The 20,180-nt window shown below is 39.2% G+C and overlaps 1 protein-coding gene across 1 annotated transcript in view; it reads right to left on the bottom strand.

The window, feature by feature from the left end:
- The window catches only part of KCTD16 (potassium channel tetramerization domain containing 16), a 306,981-nt gene extending 288,981 nt beyond the window's left edge, over window positions 1-18,000 (bottom strand). Inside the window, exons 1-2 of the mRNA XM_058280237.1 lie at window positions 16,938-18,000; window positions 15,457-16,607 (exon numbers count right to left, since the gene is read on the bottom strand). Coding sequence (XP_058136220.1) covers window positions 15,457-16,288 — 832 coding nt within the window. The 5' untranslated portion in view covers window positions 16,289-16,607; window positions 16,938-18,000. The remainder of the gene's footprint in view (window positions 1-15,456; window positions 16,608-16,937) is intronic.
- Window positions 18,001-20,180: the final 2,180 nt, after the last annotated feature.

Genomic DNA, 20,180 nt, shown 5'->3' with positions numbered 1-20,180 from the left:
ACTGTGTTAGGTGCTGATGAGAAAAGAGAGCAGGACAAATATAGCCCCTTCCCATGAAGCTTACAGTCTGTTGAGAGAGATAGACATCAAACAAGTGCATAAATCCAATAATTACACCTGTGATCAGTGCTATGCTGGACATAAGGTTCTGAATAGAGATTAACTGGGAGGACATTGGCTACTTGAGCTGGGATGGTAATGGAAGGCCATTGCACGTAAAGATATTAAAGTCTGACTCTGAAGGCTGACTAAGATTCAGAAAGGCAAGGAATGGAAAGCAGAGCATGCAGTTCTTGAGGTAGGAAAGAGCTTGGCCTATTGTAAGGAGCCCTGTGGGCAGAGGAATGCCCTGAGAAGAGGCAGGAGAGGTGAGCATGCTGAGGGGCCAGAGGAATGAAAGGTACGTTGAGTGTATGTCCTTTCTCTGAGGCCATGAACTGTATGGAGTGACAGCCTGGAGCAGGACCCATAGGCAGGCAGCAGGACTGCTCTTCTATAATGGCAGGCTCAGCTTCTCCTTCTGGGTCCAGGCACACTTATTTGTACAAGGAACTAAAAATCTCCGAGATGAAATTCCTGGACGCCGATGAGGACAAAGCTAATAAGACAGCATGACGTTGGTTTAGTCCCCACAACACTACTATGAGAGATGTTTCCTTATCCTGCTTTCACAGATGAGTGATTGAGATGTAAAGAGGTTAAGGCACTTGTCCAAATATGTGTCAGCATAAGTGGTTGAGCTAGGGCTTTTTTCCAAACAGGTTTGATGCTATTTGTCCCCCATAGGGTGTATCCATGGCTAAAAGTAAATATCAAATGAAACTGGGAACAAATTTCATTCCCTTTAAGTTTTACATTTTCTTTGTTTAAAATGTGGGTTCAGCCATTCACTTAACAATTATATATTGAGCTCTCCTGTGTGTTCAAACTCTGTAGTAGTCACTAAAAATGAGTTGTGAACAAGACTGACAAGATAAATCAGTAATACTAGTATTACATTAATCCTAAAGTTAAAATAATAATAATAACAATGCCACATTCCATTTTTAAAATCATTATAAAATATAGGATAAAAAACAAAGAAAAATTATGAATATTATTATAAAGTATCTGTAAAATCAATTACCAGTCATCTAAGGCTAATTTCACTTCTGATTTTGCACATATACCTTTAAAAAACAAAAGTTTGAACAAAATAGAGGATTGAAGAAATAAAATAAATATTTAGGCAGACAACCAGCAAGATGGTGGCAGAGTAAGGAGCTCCTAGAGTCAGCTCCTGCTACAGGGCAGTTAGTAAACACCCAGAGCTATCTGGACCTAGCTGAAGCACCTGTTTGGGGGCTCTGGGAGACCAGAAGAGCATTCTGCAGCATCCTTGAAGGAGTGGAAGGAGGAGACTGTGCACCTGCAGAGAAGACTCGTAAGTATAGCACTCCCCACCCTGGAGGCTGGTGCCTATCCTCCACTGGAGGCACAAGCTGCCTCAGGAGCTGTTCTGCGGCTGGAATTGAAAGTTCTACTTCCCAAAAATGGGGAAGGAAGAGACGGTTGGGCACCAAGTTCAGCTACTGATGAGTAAATTCAGCAGGCTAAAGTACAATCCTGAGAAAAGCTAAAGTTTGAACCTGTCCAAGCCAGAAAAAGGTCAGTAGCTGCCATCTTGACTCTGCACCTGGCACAAGGGGAAGTGGCACAGACTGAAAATCACAGTGCTGGTAGGGATAGGCTTCCTTTCATCCAGATCAGATTGCAGCTCTAGCATAAGCCCCAACCCCATCCCCAACAAGGAGAAAGCTGGGGGGACCTGTGCCAGCCTCTACAGGAAATTACCAGCCAAGCCGTGGAAGCCAGTCATCATCCTACTTTGGCAGCACAAGCTGCCCCAGGAGCTACTCTGTGACTGGAATTATTAGCTCCATTTCCCAAAAACAGTGGAGGAGGAGATGGTTGACCATCATTTCAGCTACTGAAGGGTGAATTCACTGGCTAGAGTATAACCCTAAGAACAGCTGAAGTTTGAAGCTATCTAGGTTGAAAAGAGGCAGACAGTCACAATTTTGACTCCAACCCACTCCACCCCCAGGATAAGGGGAAGCCAGTTTGACCAAAAATCACAGTGAAGGTAGGAACCAATTTCTTTCACACAGATCGGCCTGCAGCCCTAGCCTAGGCTTCAGCCCCACCTCTGGCTGGGAGGAGGCTTGTGGACCCTGCACCAACCTATCCAGGTAACTGCAGATACATTTGACTGGCACAGACTGAATAATCAGAAGTCTACTGGAGCAACTGTGGTCATCTTGGACCCGCACTACATAGATTGCTGCCCATACCCATAGCTCCATCCTCACCCCAGGCAGGGGAAAAAGGGATGTGATGCTTCATTGGTCTCTCTGGGTAACTAGAGTCTAGGCCTGCATGATTTGGATTATTCCACACAGCTGTGACTCTTTCCCCTGGCAAAGGAGAAAGTATTGAGAAGCTTTATCGGTCCCTGAGATAACGAGGGCAGCTTGAGCCTTCACAGATTATAGCACCAACTATATCCTTGGCTCCAACTGCACAACCAGCAAGGGAGAAATGGCAGGAAGCCCTAAATGAAAGAGAACAACTGCACTAAGAATAAATACTGTAGTAAGCCAGATGCCAAGACACCAACAAAAAGTTACAGTTCATACCAAGAAACAGGAAGCTAAGGCCCAGTTAAAGGAAAAAGATAAGCCTCCAGATGACATAAAGGAGTTGAGACAACTAATTAAAGATGTTCAAACAAGATCTCCTTAATAAATTCAATGAGATGGCTAAAGATATTAAGGCTATTAAGACACTAGATGAGCACAAAGAAGAATTTGAAAGCATACATAGAAAAATAGCAGATCTTATGGGAATAAAAGGTGCAATAAATGAAATTTTAAAAACATTGGAATCATATAATAGCACATTTGAAGTTCAAGGCAGAAAAAAGGATTGGTAAGCTTGAAGAAATGGCCTCTGAAAGTGAACATATGAAAGAAAGGAGGAAGAAAAGAATGGAAAAAATTGAACAAGGTCTCAGGGAACTAAATGACAGCAAAAAATGTGCAAATATGTTTCATGGGTGTCCCAGAAGGAAAAGAGAAGGGAAAAGGGGCAGAGGAATATTTGAAGAAATAGTGGTATAAAACTTCCCAACCCTATTGAAGGACATAAATATCCATGTCCAAGAAGAACAATGTCCAAAAAAAGCCAAACAGACCAACTCCAAGACACATACTAATCAGAATGTCAAATGCCAAAGACAAAGAGGATTAATTCTGAGAACAGCAAGAGAAAAGTAATGCATAACATATAAGAGATACCCAATGAGATGAAGTGCTGATTTCTCACCAGAAACCATGAATGCAAGAAGACAGTGGTGTGATATATATTTAAGATACTAGAAGAGAAAAACTCCCAGCCAAGAATGTAGATCCAGCAAGAGTGTCTTTCAAAAATGAGGGCAAATTTAGAATACTCACACATAAATAGAAACTGAGAGAATTTCTAACCAAGACCATATTTTCAGGAAATTCTAAAGGGTGTGCTAGAGCCTGAAAAGAAAGGAGAGGCCTAGATGAGAGTCTAGAAATGAAGATTATATCAATAAAAGTAACTAAAAGTGTCAAAAGAGTGGTGAAAAGAAAATATGACAGATAAAACTCAAATAGTCGGGAATAAACTTAACTAATGATGTAAAGCATTTGTATTTAGAAAAGTGCAACTCAATGCTAAAAAGAAATAAAAAAAGTCCTAAATATCTGAAAAAACATTCCATGCTCACAGATTGGAAGACTAAATATCATTAAGATGTCAATTCTACTCAAATTGATATACAGATTAAATGCAATCCCAATAAAAAGTCCACCAATATTTTTTTAATTCAAAACATGATTATCAAATTTATTTGGAAGGGTAAATGGTCCTGAATAGCCAGAAACATCTTAAAAAGGAAAAGTGAACTCTCTCCTCTCTAGACTTTAAATTGTATTAACTAGCTATAGTGGTAAAAACAGCATGGTACTAGCATAAAGACAGACACATAGACCAATAAAACCAAACTGATGATTCAGAAACAGGTCCTCACATGTATGATCAAGTGATTTTTGATTAGCCTGTCAAACCCACACGGCTCAGACAAAACAGTCCATTAAACAAATGGTGCTGAAAGAACTGGATATCCATAGCCAAAAGAAGGAAAGAAGACACCTAGCTCATACCTTATCCAAAAATTAATGCAAAATGGATCAAAGACCTAAAAATAAAAGCAATAACCATAAAGCTTCTAGAAGAAATTGTAGGAAAATAGCTTCAAAACCTGGTGGTAGGTGGTGGATTCTTAAAGGAGATAAGAGGAGGACTGATATGGACTATTGATGTATAACGGATGTAGCAGTTTTAATTAGCTTTACTGTAAAAGTGTGGAAATGTATAGAGTGGATGGTAACACATAGTAACAGCTAGTTTATAAATGGGGATGTGCTGGCTGAAAATGGTAGCCCAGGTATGTAAATACCAATTAATAGAATGGTAGAGAATATTCTAGGAACAGAATAGCACAGTAAACCAAGAGGTGGATGAGAATTATGGTTGATGGTACAGATATAAGAGTGTCCTTTGTTAGCTAGAGCAAATGCACATCACTATTGCAGGATGGTGGGAAAGTGGAGAAGCATAGGAAAAGTACTAGAGTGACCTATGGACTGTGATTAGCAATGATAATATAATATTCTTGCACCTATGCCAAAGACATACAGTATGGAAAATGTGTGCCAAATGTACACTCTGGACATGGTAACAATCAGATGATATTATTTGTAACAAATGTTTCACCACAGTGTGGTGTGTTGATAGAGGGGTGTTGTTTGGGAATTCTGCACATGTGCATGATTGTTTTATAAGTTTACAACTTCTGTCATAAAAGATACATTTAAAAATAATAATAGGGTGAATTGGGGGGAAAATAAACTAAATAAAAAATAAGGACTATAATTAATAGTAAGATTTTGACAATATTCTTTCATAATTTGTAAAAATTATCTCACAGCAATGCAGATGTTGGTGGAGAGTTGATGTATGGGACCTCGGTAGGATGTTATACGTTTGCTTTGTAAGTTCACAACTTTTACTATACACTTATTGTTTATGTATGTTCATATATAAATGATATAAAGATAATAATAATGGGGGGATTGGGGGAAGTATTTTGATTAGTAGTAATATTTTGACATGCTCTTTAATCATTAGTTATAAAGGTTTAACAACAATGCAAGGTACTATCGGTAGGGTGAGGTGCAAGAGTCCTGTATAATGTTATATACATTTGTTTTGTAGACTCACTATTATTATAGACTTATTGTTTATGAATGTTTATGTATGAGTGATACACTTTAATAATTTTTTTAATTTAAAAATAAATTAATACATATTTACGTTTCTGATAACTAAAATTATTCACTCAGCAATCACTGGAAAAATCTAATTAAATGAGAAATGAAATGATTGCTAAAGATCTGAAGGTTCTCCTAAGTCATTCTAGGATATAACATTTATGACATGAAGAGACAACTAGTTTCTGAAAGTCAATATGTGCATTAAAGATTTAAGCATTTTCTCCTTTCTAACCATTAGTAGTAAATCTGATTTCATTTCCCAACACCCCAAATTCAAATTAGGAGCTCTCTCTCATTCTCATATTGATTTGCAATCCCCCATCACACTAGATTGAAACTGCCCGTTTCCCAGGTAGATCTCCCCCTCCAAAGAACAGTGTGTATGCTTCTTGTTCACAGGTGAATCCTTGAAACTTAATGCAGTATCAGGTGCACAGTAGGTGTTTACCCAAAAATATTTCAGTAGGAGTGCATGAGCCAAACACTGCAGATGTCCAGAACCCTAACACACATAAAAGCAAAGGGCAGAGCAAGGTCATAGTGCCTGTCATTTACTCAAGTGGCCACAAGGTGGAAAACAGCTCGCGTGACTCATCAACGGAGGCTAGACCTAAATCTGCCTATAAAAGGAAGTCATACTGATGAAGGGATGTCAAGATGTGTTAGAAAACATGATTAAGCTTCACTATATTTTCTTTTTGCGTCTGTGTGGAAGGATGCAGATGAAGGAAGGTTTGGAAGTGCCAGCAGTTACCAATCAATGAGGTGTGTGCAGATTGTTAATCACTTCCCTAGCAGATTGTGAAGGAGCACTAGAAAATCATTAGCAGGACTCTGTGAATTGGAATCCTAATTCCTTGCATACAGATATGACATTTTCTATCCCTGTCAACTGTACTGTCCTACAAAAAGATACTTTATATAAGATAGATCCTCACTAAGTATGAATCAGTAAGATCTTTTCAAACAAATACATATTTTACACCGTTAGGCATCCATAGTAGGCCTAAAAGTGGCCTTTAAAATGTTGACAGCATCACACATTAGATTATAATCCATCTCCTTTCCCTGCCACAGGAAGATCTATCCAGAAAAGCAAAACAAAACGGCACGTTCTCTAAGGCATACTTTATTAAGCAAATACAATTAAACCTCCTCCTATTTTGCTGCAACAGGACACATTGTAAAATACCCCACACAGGTATCCCTCTGTTTATAAAGAAAACAGACATTTTTACCTGGTTGACCAGAAAGCAAATTAATTAAAGCTAATTTCTATTTTCGATTTGCATTACAGCATACATTTGCAGATTTATACCCACAGGAAAATTCCTCCACCAGACATAATTGAATACTTGTAAGAAAATTAGCAATGATGCCTGATCATGTGCTTTGCATTGTAGGACGGCTCTTTTTCTGTCTGGGGTATTTTCAAAACTCTGCAATACTTTTCCAAGTCTAGAGTATTCCCTTGGTTTTAATCCCATGCCTCTGCCATAATCCATCATCCATATGCCCCATTTCCCTTCTCCCAACTCACTTAGAATTTCTCTGTGGCTCCATAATCCTCTCCATAGAAAAGCCATCATAACCATAATTTAGTTCTCCTTTTGTCTATTTAGCTGCCTAACAGAATTGATATGGCCAGTCCACATGATGTCTAAAACACAATATACACCAGCCTGAAAGTCTTTTATCTTAAACTCACCACCAAGTTATGTACAATGAGTTGTATCCCATTTTTATGGATGTATCTGGCTCACAATCACATTATGTCAGATTTACTCAGAAAAAAGGTTTGCTCTAAATTGGGGGTGGGAAATTATTATAACTTTCTGATTTAGAATGGGATCAATGAAAAAAATTTAAAGTATGATTTTCTTCTCATGGGGCAGCGTTTGAATGGGCCACAAGGTAACCACCCCTGTATTAGCTCTCCTATTTCTTTTAAATGTCACACTGCACAGTTACTCACAGTGTGAAGACAAAAATGTCTTGTTTTCATTTCTGGAGCATTTTAAATGATCCCATTTTTAGTAGCATACTCAATAACCATTTTCCATCACCATTAAGGAGAATACTCTCTAGGCTGAGATGCATAAAAGGTTATTCTACTTTTACAGTAACTGACTGTATAATTTAAATTGTATTCTTTTGATTTGCAATTCTACCACACATTAACTTAGGTTCTGAAAAGCCACAGGTTGAAAACAAGGTGGGGGAAAAAGTAACTATTAACAACTTCCATTAGGGAAAAGCCAAGAGGAGAGAAAAGAGTTACTGGAATTTGATGCTTTTTAAGAGTTTACTTTTATGTTTATTCAGTTTCAATTTAAAAAAACAGCTAGACTTTTTTAAAAAATCACTTCCAAATGCTTTCTTTTGTTTGTCTGCTTGCTTGTTTGCTTCAGCACATATAGAATCAACAGACTGGGAAAAGAAGATGATTACAAAGAATCAGGTAAGTTATTTAAAGGAAGCACCTGTGCCTCATCCATGCCAATACTTTCAGAAGTTCTGGTATTTACTTACTAACACTTCTACAGCACTGACTGGGTACCAAGAACTGTTATAAGCACTTTATTCATATCAGCTCATTTGATTCTCAGAACAACCATGTTACAGGTGACAAATCCGAGATACAAAAGTAATTTGCCAACTATCAAATAGCTGGAGCAGCACAACTGGATATAGCCTCAAACAGTCTGTGCTTCAAAGTTCAGGCTCGTCACCACCATATGGCTTTAAGGAACCATCAATAACATTGATAGGAAAGGAGGGAAGGATTAGAGCATTTTAGAGTAAGGAAATTAAGAAAGCAACCCAGGCAGTCACACAGCACACTGTGTTCTAGTAGAATTCTTTTCCTGTTGGGTATATTTCCTCAATTTTGCAGAACTTTTCAGAATCCTGAGTTCCTTCTGAGTTGTTTCTTAAACCTTTGCCCTGAGTTGTTTCTTAACCTGAGTTGGTTTCTTAAACCAATTGGCCCCGGCATGGATGAATGCATTAAAGGGGGACCACAGGAGACTTTGCTGCTGGTAAGTGTTTTTCTCAGGTCCCTTGAGCTAGAATCATGCAGGTGCGAAGGGCGGAGCATCTTTCAGTGAGGTAATTTGTAAAGTGCTCAACACAGTGCCTGAAGCACTCAGGGAATTTTAGGAAACACCATTATTATTATTATTATTTAAAGCACCAGTTGTTTGCACCATCACTGCTCTCTAGTGCTTCTGTTAATAGGTAATGCCATGGTATATTCAAGACAGTGACATCTATGACTGTAACAGTACTCTGCAGTGGGCATTTTTTTTCCATTCTGTTAATAATTATTTTTGGAGTACCTACATCTGTGCCAGGTACTGTGCTGGGTATTGTGATGAACAAGACACAGTTTCCATTTTCACAGAGCTCATAGTCTAAGGTCAGAGGGAGAGTTGAATAAGTAAATAAAATATGGTGTTATTAGTACTACAGTAGTGGAAAATAGGGTCCCAGCATGGAGAATCAATTCAAAGGTGACAGAACCAGACATGGGTAAGAGAGGACAATTTTGTTTCTTTAAAGTAATCTAGAAATGCCATGCTCATAGCTTGGGCTAGGGTAGCATCAGTGAAGGTGGAACAAAGTGCATGGATGTGAGAGACTTAAAGGGAGAGCTAAAGAAGAACCAGCAGGACTTGTTATAGAGTGGAGAACATGATTAGGGAGAAGGAAGACTCTGGGATACCACCAAGGTTTCAATCTTCTTTGGGCAACTGGGTAACTAGTGATGTCATTTCCTGAGATCAGTTTTGGGAAACACAGATGGTGAGTTCAGTGGAAGTTCAGCATAGGTGAAAGAATCTAAGAAATATTCAAATGTAAAATTAGAATAGCAAGGAGGCAAACTCCTTTCCATTATGGTTCCCCCGAAAGTCAACAGGACCCAGTGCCCAGCTTGTCGCCTCACTCTACACCTAATGGCAGCCTAGTCTAATGACAACAACAACAGTGACACACTAGATAGTTCTTGAATGACTGGAAAGGAAAACAAGGTGACATTTTAATTGCTTGCTGTATCTTCAGAATCAACTTGGACTTCGGAGAGAATAGATGCCACTTGCTATTTATTCATATGATGAATATGAAAAAGAAAGCTAACAATAAAATGTGCCCTTCCCATGGCCTCCAAAGCATACAACATTTCAAACTGCCAATGCAAAGTAAAAATGGACTTGCCGCCATCTATGAAGATTTCTTTCCAAAAATTTAGAATATGAATCTGACAAGCCTCTAGAATCTGGAGATTAGATCTAGCAACCAGTATAGAAAATATGGGGGACAGAAAAATGTGTTAATGACACCACAGAGATCATAGAGATGGGCCAGCAAAATCCAGAATGTGGGATATTCAATATAAACAACAACCTGGTTTCTACAAAGAAAGAACAGGAGGGAGGGAAAGAGGGAAAGGGAAAACAGAAGGGGAGGGAATGGAAGGGAAGGGAAGGGAAAATGGAAGAAGGAAGGGGGAGAGAACCAGAGAGAGAGCGAGAGAGAGTGAGATCTGTAGATGAAAAGAGACTTAGATGTATACTATGGTATTTGTGGATAAGTGAAATGACTGATGTCTGAGATTTACTTCAAAGTAATCCAGTGGAGACAGGAGGAAAGTATGTAAAAATACAGATGAAACAAGATTGGCCTTGCAATGATCACTGTAATGACTGGAGCTGGGGGTTGGACTCAAGGAAGTTCACTATACTACAGTCTCTGCTTTGGGATCAATTAAAAATGTCTGTAATGAAAACATTTTAACTGACTTGCGAAGAAATTCAGTATTTGAGGCAAACCATAGGGAGGATCAAAGATGACAGGAAAAGAGCAACAGTCAGTTATGATGCAGAAACCAAGCATTCATCTATCAATTGCTAAAGAACTTTTTCCCATGCATTAAAGTGAAGCTCGTTCTGTGCATACTCACTCTGCTCCATGGTTCGCACTTGGAGGTGTTCCAAACAGAGCTTTGTGGCATATTCTCAGTTATTTCCATTTCTTCTTTCTTTGTTAAGATTTAAACCTCATTAGGCTGCCAGAAACATTTAGTCTTCCCTCTCCAATCATACACACACACACACACACACATACATACTTTAATATATCATAGCACTTGGGAGCATCCTTAAAGACCTCCCCTTTTTGTCCACATATTGACAATTTTCTTGCTGTCAAATTCATTCAAAGATGCCACAGAGAATGCTGGGCAGAATTTACTTTAACAGCCTCCCAAAAAGGAGGGGTCTCTTGTACAGACCTTGTTTGGTATGGAAGCAAAGAGTATAGTAAAATACTTTATTAACATACTTATATCACTGTTATATTGAGTCCAATTCTCAGCACAGCATCTTAAAAAGATAAGTACAAATTCCATCCACTACCCCCCTTGCCCTTTATCATCATCATTATCACACTATATCTGCCTAGCATGAGTCTAAATTGACTTCATGATGAGGTCTTATACTTAAATAGTGTTGCTTTTTTTTTTTCCATTGAAAATTAAGAAGCTTAAAGCTTTAGGAATACTTCCTTCAGGGGACAAAGTTGTCTGATCCACAATTATTAAATCATTAAAAGTTTTATGTACAAATACCCCTGGGAAAGGCAACACCATGCGTTTAAAACTTTTAAGTGTAATGACAGAGCATGTTTCCTGAAAACGTGGGGGCGGGGGGAAGAACTTGAAAGCAGGGATGACTAAAACAGGAGGAAAAGAGAGCACCTAAGGTGGAGAGGACAGAAAAACAGTCACAGAAAGGGGAGTTGCAGGTGGTGGCAGCAGCCATCACCTCACATACTTCAGTTTTGCCTACACTGTCCCTCTTGTTCATTTTGAACATGCCACCGTCACATCTCCATGGTCAATCAAAATTGAAGCTATTATTGTTGTATTTCAAGTAACCAGTAGAAAAAGAGCTAAAGTCACTTCAAGATAGATGCATCTCCACCTGCTTTCCTAAGAAAACACAACTTTCTACTGAAGCTTCTAAAGTGAGTAACAAATGATTCCCAGTGGGTCAGAACAATATTTTCCTTCCAAATTAAAGGTCACATTACTGAATTTTAAGTGGGAAAGAATTTCCTCATCTACTTTTCACCAACACTCCATCTTAATCAACAGCCCTGAGGATATATACTACAGATATGAAGTAATCTAGAGACTTTTGTGGAAGCCAACTCTTTAAATTTAAAGAAATGAAGTGAAGGAAAAAAGGCTAAAATGTATCCACAAGCAGCAATTTGTGGAAAAGGTGAAGAATAGGTGTCTGTATCTATATTTCACAGAACCTAGGGTGTATGCTTTTGGAGTAAGCATCCTATGAGTGCTTTCACAATTGTATTAGAGCCAAATACCTTTTAATCTTAGAGCTTTCATACATGATCTGAAGTAACTTACTCATGAGTTGGCTTAGGGAAATATTCATAATTCTTTCCAACCAGGAAAAATCTTCCAACTCTCCCTGGCATTGGGAAGATAGCTTTAGAAATAAGGGGTTCATTTATATTGATGTACCTGTGATTTTGTTTCTAAACAGTATAAATAGTTATTAAGGATCTGGTTCAAAACCAGGGCTTCTCTTTTCTGAATGACTTAGCTCCCATTTATTTAGCTAATTGGTAATTATTTAAATAATTGGGTGGGAAAGGAGAAAAATGTACCTTATTATTTTAAATTAAAACAAAAGAAGCATCTAAAATACTTTGTGAGGCAATCCTAGGAGAGACATTTATTTTCTATGTTCTTATATCACTCATTAACTTTTTTGTTTGCAGAGAACTGTACATATTCTCCATGGTATTTCATGTATTATCTTTTGGTGTTTGTGTAATGTGGGCAAACATACTTCTCACTTCTCTCTTAAATATATACAATCAACTGGTGACTTTTTACCCGTTGTGATAATGAATTTCATGTGCCAAGTTGGCTAGGTGATGGTGTGCAGTTGTTTGGTCAAGCAAACATTGGCCTGATTATTACTGTGAGGGTATTTCATAGATGGATTTATATAATTTGTTAGTTGATTGTATCTATAACTAATCATATCTACAATCAACAAAGGAGATTACCTTCAGCAGTATGGGAAGTTCTTTACCCAATCAATTAGAAATCTTAAAGCCAGAACTGAGAATTTCAGAAATCAGAAAGAATTTCTATCTCAACTTCAGCCAGCCCACTTCTCCCAGGGAACTGAACGTCATCTCTACGTGGCTTGCCATACAGAATTTGGACTTGCCAATTCCCAGAGTCATGTGAGCCAATTCCTATAATAAATCTCTTAATATTTATACATACACATATCCTTTTGGTTCTGTTTCTCTAGAGAATCCTGACTAATAAAACTGCACCTAGTTCTACATTAATAAAATGACTTAGTCAAAACTACCTACCTCATGTTGCCCCTCAATTAAAGGTCTATGTGAGGCACCTCTAAGGGTATTAAAAATTAAACAAGACAGGAATCTAACTTGTTAATAACTGGCTTAGGAGATTTTGGCCTGCAAAACATCTCTTGGAAAACTTAAAAGTGAAAATAGAGAAACAGGAAAAGAAGGAATCTCTCCCCATGACAGACAACCACCATATGCAATCCATTAATTTCTCTCTGCTCCTTTTTTATTGTGGTATGGATTCAGGGAAAGGGATTCTTCATTATCCCCAGGTTATTAGTAATGTCTAACTGCTTGTAGTTAATCCCTTGGATCTAAGGAGTTTATCACCACAGTGTTACTATTATTATTCTTTTATCCAGGAGGAATTTGAGTTCCTTTGCGAAGAACATCTAAAGCAGCCAACTCCCTGCTTTAGAGTACCTCCCATGGTTTTGGCCCATTAACCCCAGCACAACAGCTTGATGAATTAATGCTTATATAGGCACAGTTGGCAGCTTCTAATTAAATAATTATGGCTAAGCAGCTGCACGGAAGCTGTAATGCACCCTAGAAAGCCAGCTGTCAGTTTTATTGGTCCTAAGACAGAGGAAGAGTTAACAGTTAGTACAAAAGGGAAGTCACTCATATGCAAGTTACATGCAGTGTGGTACCAAGTTTCACTGTTTGTGTTAGCCTGTTCATAGAGAGATGGAGAACAAACTGCTCCTCAGCAACATCTCAGCAGTCTAGCAAAGAGGGAAGCAATTACATGATCAGGAGAACAAAGCATGTCCAGAGCAATCTAAGGACATAATGTTAGACAGACGAGTCTTTAATGAACATAGAAATGACACTGAGCAAGTAGGCAAATGTCAGTCTCCAGCTCTCATTTGGGGAGACGATGATTAGAAATCTATTGTGCTCTTTTCAGTTATTTTGTTTTCTGAATACATTCCTTCTTAAAAAAAAAAAAAGATATGTCTTTTGGAGGTAGTAGGTCTGGTAAATTTTAATTTATTAGGCTAAAGCTTCTTAAGTTACTATGTTTCCAAAAATTAGAAAATGGAGAACAATGTAAGTAGCACAGACCTACCTTTGAACTACCTCCAAGATGCAGTTCTCCAGAAACTTTGGAGAAAGTACTTGTTCTACAGCACAGATAATGTCAGATTCCTTTATAGAAGACTAAAAAAAGATGAAATCTTATTTCTATATTGGTGGGAAATATACCAGAAGGAAGAAATCAGTATCTGTGGCTAAGCTGTAGCACGGAGGAAGATGTAGAGAATAGAGACCATAGACAGGGTTTTTGGACGGAATGTTTTACATTACATCCTGAACTGATAACTGATTTCATTTTTCTCCATAGGCTGCCCTTTCTATGCAGTCCATATGTCCTCACTTCTAAAAACCAAACGTGTGATAATCCAGCACAGAACACCTCGGCTTCACATTGGCCATTTCACCACAGTTCCCGGTACAGTCTCCAAAAGAATGAACAGAACTGTAGGCATAAACCAACCGAAGAAATTCAGCCCTACCTTTTTGCTCAAAGAAGTTAAAACACATTTTAACCCCACAAACGCTGGATTTCCTTTAAAACAAAAATACAAGAAATCTAATGTTAATGCTGAAAATATGTTTCTCATGGAATTCACTTCATCCAACTCCCAGGCCTGTAGAAAATCAGCCATTAAATCAAGCACTAAGCTGAAAAGGCTGATTTGTGCCCTTCAGAGATCAATGGCTTATAGTTTCTTTAAAGTAATACCATTTCATAAAACAAGGCAACCTGTGCCCCATGTCTTGATTTAAGCAAATGACCTGATCTCTAAGAAACCCTGACTTAAAAGGCTTCAGTACAATTGTTTCCTTTTCTTTTTCCTTTTTTTTCTCCTAGTTTCCTTTTAAGTCAGTAATTCTATCACTTCAGCTGTCTGAGGTGTTTGCTTGTGATTGACAATCCCCAAGGATCAAGTTCTTTTTAAATGGATTTAAATGAAGTTCAGCTTAATTAAGTCTGCAGTGCAACTCGGGTCTCAGCACAAAATGTTAAAGAATCAAATAGCAGATTTGTAAAGCCCATAAAAGCAAATTTCCAACTTGGGGGTAGAAAGGGGCCTTTCGGCAGCCTGCACTGCCATCTAGCCAAGACCACACCATTCATTTGTGTATTCAGAGCTCTTGAGGAAAGCAAGTCTTTAGCAACCAGCTTAATAGACCCCAAAATCAGCTAGAAGCATAGAGAGAGCACTTTGCCCACTCTGATTCTACCACACTCCTGTGGACCAATAGCCACGTTCTAAACATTGTCCTTATCTGCACAGTTCATTAATTGTCAAACAGACATACATGTTTGTTTTCATTCCATGTACTACGTATACATACATCATTTGCACTTTGTGATTTTGAGGCCTTTGAACATTCTTTGACTTCACTGAAAAATGAATGAAAGTTGCCTTAGAAAAGATAGGAGAGCTGAATTACAACCTCTAATACTCTAGCTAGAAATCAAGAGAAAAGAAAAAAGAAAAAAACAAACCAAACAGGATTCCTTAGACATTGACTGAACACTCCAATCACATACATCTGTAAAGAGAAACGATACACATAAAAAACAAAAGTAACCCTTTGTCCTTACGGTAGAAGACGTATTCAGTGTAGCTTGACCAGATCTTGTCTTCTGTATATTGATTGACAAAAGATGCTGTCACCGATGAGTTACAGGCAACCATGTGGAATCCACACTCTGACAACATATCAAAAGCTCTTTCCAGGTGCTTGAATTTGAGATAAAATCTGGAGGTGTATCTTTCTGGGGCTCGGTCAGGGTCCCTGCTCTCATTCAAAGTTTCTCCAAAGACTTCCTTTGCCAAGGAAATCCTTCCACAAACCAAAATCCGGGGAACTCTCCGAAACTTGGCATCAGCTTGGCCCTCCCTGCCCGTGGCGCATGATCCCCTGTAACCCACAGTGATGAAACCCCACTTGCGGTCGGCAGGGAGCAGGGAGGAAGGGGGACAGATTCTCGGGTCGCTTCCTTGGGAGGCATCCTCAAAGTCGCTGTGGCAGAATTCGTCTGGGCTTTGCTTGATTTCATCGGGGGTCAGGAGTTTGACCAAGTCTGGGAGCAGGAAGTACTCAGCTTCCCTTTTTAGTCTCCCCCTTTCTGGAAAGTGATCAGGCAGGACCACCTGCCTGTCCCTGAGATAGTCCAGAATATAACGGAACAAGAATCCATCTCTGTCGATGAAAAACCTTCCCTTGGAGTCCTTGGCTAAGTCGTTAGCCGTGTCTCTCTTTGGGGAAAACATTTTCCACAGAAGGGAATGAGGGATGCTTATTAATGTGGAATGGCGAGTGAAATAAACTTGACCCCCAACATTCAGCTCCACGACCTCAGGGAAGGAGTTGGGAACTGCAGACCCTTGTTCTCGAGGATAATAACGACTACAGTTTCCACTCAAAGCCATTGTCCCTTTCTTTTTTTTCCTTGTCCAATTTTTATTTAAAGGTGCAATCCAATGGAGTCACAGCCTTATCCTTCACATCAACTTGTAAGACAGGGAAAAGGATCCTAACTTGTAAAAACAACTTCCTCTTACCCCAGTTTTTTCCCAGGAAAGCAAAATTTGGAAGAGTCCACAGGTGAAATGACACTGAAAATGTAGTTTAAATCCAGTCTGGTGCTGAGCTATTACTTCATGGAATATAATCGACTCATCTGCATCCGATCTTCCACCAGACTCAGAAGGCAAGGCAGGCCAAGTCCTCAGTCAGTCACAGGTTTGTCTGAAGGAAAAAAGAGAAAATGATTTTCTCAAACCCAGCATGAGTCACAAAAAGAAAGACTGACTGCTGGAGAGAGGGAAGAGAGGGAGAGAGAGGGAGGGGAACAGGGAGGGAGGGAGAGAGATTATTTTACATAAGCAGCCCTGGAAATACTGATTTCAGCCTTACTTCAACTAAATCGTACATTCTCTCATGCTATTTTATGTCAACATGTTTGTCTCCAATAATTACTAATAAGACATTCCTGTTTGTAAATTCTGCATTAGAAAGGAATATGCAATTTTCAACTTTTTAAAGGGGACAGAAAAAGCAGTAAGTCTCAGGGCTTACCTTAGTGGGAGCTGGAGACCCAGTTCTCATGAAGGAACACCCATTTGCAAAGCAACCAGAATCCACAGCCACACTGTCTAGGTCTTGTCAAATCCCAAACAGGTAAAGGACAGAAGTATCAGTGAAAGTGCCAGAAAGATGTGCTCTTAGAAAATAGTAATTATATATTTATATGTGTGTATTTCTATAAATGTACATATGCATGATGTATATATTCACTTGCAATCTGAAGTTAAAAGAAGTCACAGAAAAGTTAAACCGTGATTAGGTGGTTGGGTTGAAGAAGTAAAGCAGAGAAAAATATTTAACCAAAGCTTCTCCAGAAAAAAAACAAAAACCACAAGCCTTTAAAAACAGAAGTAAGTTGCAAGAGAGCCTGGGACTTAGAAGCTCTTCAGTGAGCTCAGATGCAGAAAGACATACAAACGAGCCCTGATGGGGTCCCAGGTAGCCACCCCACCTGCCGGCAAGGGCAAACGGACTTCCATGTCCCCAGCCAGGTGGGAGCCGGCGGCCGCCGCAGAGCAGAGAAGCAGCGCGGGCTCCGGCTCGGGTTTCTCCGGCGGCGGAGCTGGGTGGTTCCACAGTTCCCAGCGCAGTTCCGATGCTGTTGTTTCAGCAGTGCAGGCAAGAAACCATCCAGGGAAATGACTATTACATCATCTTAAAGGAATATGGCTTGGAGAAAGCGGAGGCAGCTCGGAGTCACATCCTCTTCTGTGACAGGTTGCCAGGACTGCACCGGGACGCGGCGCCCGGGCGGTGGAGCGCGGGCTCCCGGGCGCGCGGGGCGGGGGCGGGGGCGCAGAGCGGCGCAGCCTCTTCCCTCCGGGGCCCGGCCCGTAGTCCGCACGATCGACGGGTATTTGCATTGCCCTTTCTTTCTTGCCTTTACCCTTCCCCCTCTCTCGACCCCAGTGGTGAGGTACACACTGATGATTTTGCATTAGAAAAATCTACAAACAAATCCTTTTCACAAGTACTGAATTTCTGCTGAAAGGCAAATTTCCCCTCGAAAGCTTGTTTTAAAAAATTCACACCGAATGACCCCATTACGCCAGCTACAAAGTAGCTTTTATTTAGTCAAAGGGGAGTAAACCATCTTTCAAAGGTCCTTCTCTTTCTTCCTTCTCCTTCTTTCTGCCACCCTCCCCCACCAGACAATCAGATAGAGAGATGGTAGGTAGGTAGGTAGGTAGGTAGGTAGGTAGATAGATAGATAGATAGATAGATAGATAGATAGATAGATAGATAGATAGATAGATAGATAGATAGATGAACCATAAAAAAGAATCTCTGGAATTAATGATGCTTGTTCAAAATGAATAGATGGCGCACCAGCACCTACAGAAAGCCCACAGATTAAAGCAGTAAGTCAGTATTTTAGCTTACCTATAAGAAATTGTTACCTGCAGCCTTTTTCTGGGTCTGTTTCCTTACTAAGTATCTCTTTGAATGTGCCCTGTCCCTGTCCAGCTCATCCCAAGAGGACTCTGGTGGAAGACACGCCTGTAAGAGACGTTTTACTCCTGTCCCAGAGGGCTCCCTTAAGTGCATCATTAGAGTTTCAGGAAGGCATTTCCAGGGCAACCTAATCCACTAACAAAGTGCTTCCCAGTCGAGCCTGCCAGTCAATAATGGCCCAGCCAACAGTTTACAGTAAGTCAGCCATTTCCCCTTTAAAAACACCAGTATCTTATAGTGCTGGCATTCCTGATAAGAATAAAGTACTTCATTTATGAATAATATATGTGAGGCACTCTACATCCCAAACAACTGCTATTTTAAAATATGAAAATCAAAACTGTAGGGAAAAGTATGAATTAAACACATTTTGTCGGGTCTGTGTGTTTATTTTCAACTCTAGCCCGAAGAGTAAGCTTGAATTTAATAGCAGATAGACTCAGCAATAGGATAAATTTAGTTCTAGTTTAGCTATCTTTTCTTCCAATAAGCATTGAGTTACTAAATGCAATCAGAGTATTAACTCACACTCCAGCACCTAATTATATTTGACTAAGTTTCTTTAATTAATGCATTAACCTGTTCTGGCATCAATCACTGGGATTTTAATGCTGGACCAAAGAAAATGCTTGTTATTTGGTGAACTTATATCGTCATCTAGTGGTCATATAGTATTGGTGCAGATCTGTGGCTGGCAACTTGGCCCAAAAAAAGTTAGATTTTTTTCCCTTTTTTTTTCTAAGTTTTTATTTTGATTTGAGTTTACTTGGCACTCACTGCTCACCATGAGAACAAAACACATTTTATTGCCACCAAGTGAAGGAAAAGAATAAGTCTGAATCTTTAGGCCCTAGTTTTGTTTTTAGTTAAAAATAAACACTAATGTTTTGTTTCCTTTTATTTCTAAGAGTAGACCAGTACACCATGACAATATCTTTGGACTGGGATATTAAAATATTCTGGGGATGGTTTGGCAGGAGATAGAGGAAGAGAGTAAGGAAAATCACAGTCCCTGAAAGCTAAAATAGACTTGAGAAATGGAATCAACCATCTCATCTCAGTGACAAAGAAACTGAGGACTAGAAAGGGAAAGCACTTCTACAGGGCCACACAGCTAGAGCAGAGCAAGGCGATGTCTAGACCATTGCCTACTCAGTGTTTTCAATGTTCTTTTTTTGAATTTATGTATCCTATAATAGGGATGGGGGGAGAAAAATTAGGAAAACGTGATGACTACAAGATTACTACACCTTGAAAAAACAGGAAGTAATATTTTTAAAATTTCATATACGTTAAATTGCAAGGACAAAAAGATATGCAGTTTTAAAAAAATAGTATTCCAAATTTCAAATGTGAATTTCAAGTGTGGGTTATTAGGTTATTTTTAAGACAAGAAGTTCCTGCCTTTCTTGGATAAGAAAGGTTGGAGAATTTGATGAAACCTGGGAAATTAATGCATAAGCATAAAAGTTGTTAGCTTTCAATGTCAGGGGAAAAATCTTTCAGAAGGGACTGAGTTCATAGGTAAATTTAGAAGCACTTGTGGCCACATGGCCTGGACCACCCATCCCCAGAAATGCTCAAATTGTGACTGTGAAGATTAAAAAAAAAAAAAACATAGATTACACACATTCACTCCAGAGACACACTCTAAGGTATGAAAAAATAGAACATTATCAGACAAACTTAGCCATGGGACCATAACTGAACCATACCTCCTGAAAAGCACTCTGAATTAGTATTTTAATAAATGCTGTAACTATTCTGCACTTTGCACAA

The sequence above is a fragment of the Dasypus novemcinctus genome, chromosome 2, assembly GCF_030445035.2.
Source record: "Dasypus novemcinctus isolate mDasNov1 chromosome 2, mDasNov1.1.hap2, whole genome shotgun sequence".
Classification (NCBI taxonomy): Eukaryota; Metazoa; Chordata; class Mammalia; order Cingulata; family Dasypodidae; genus Dasypus; species Dasypus novemcinctus.
This window is presented reverse-complemented; position numbering and strand designations above follow the sequence as displayed.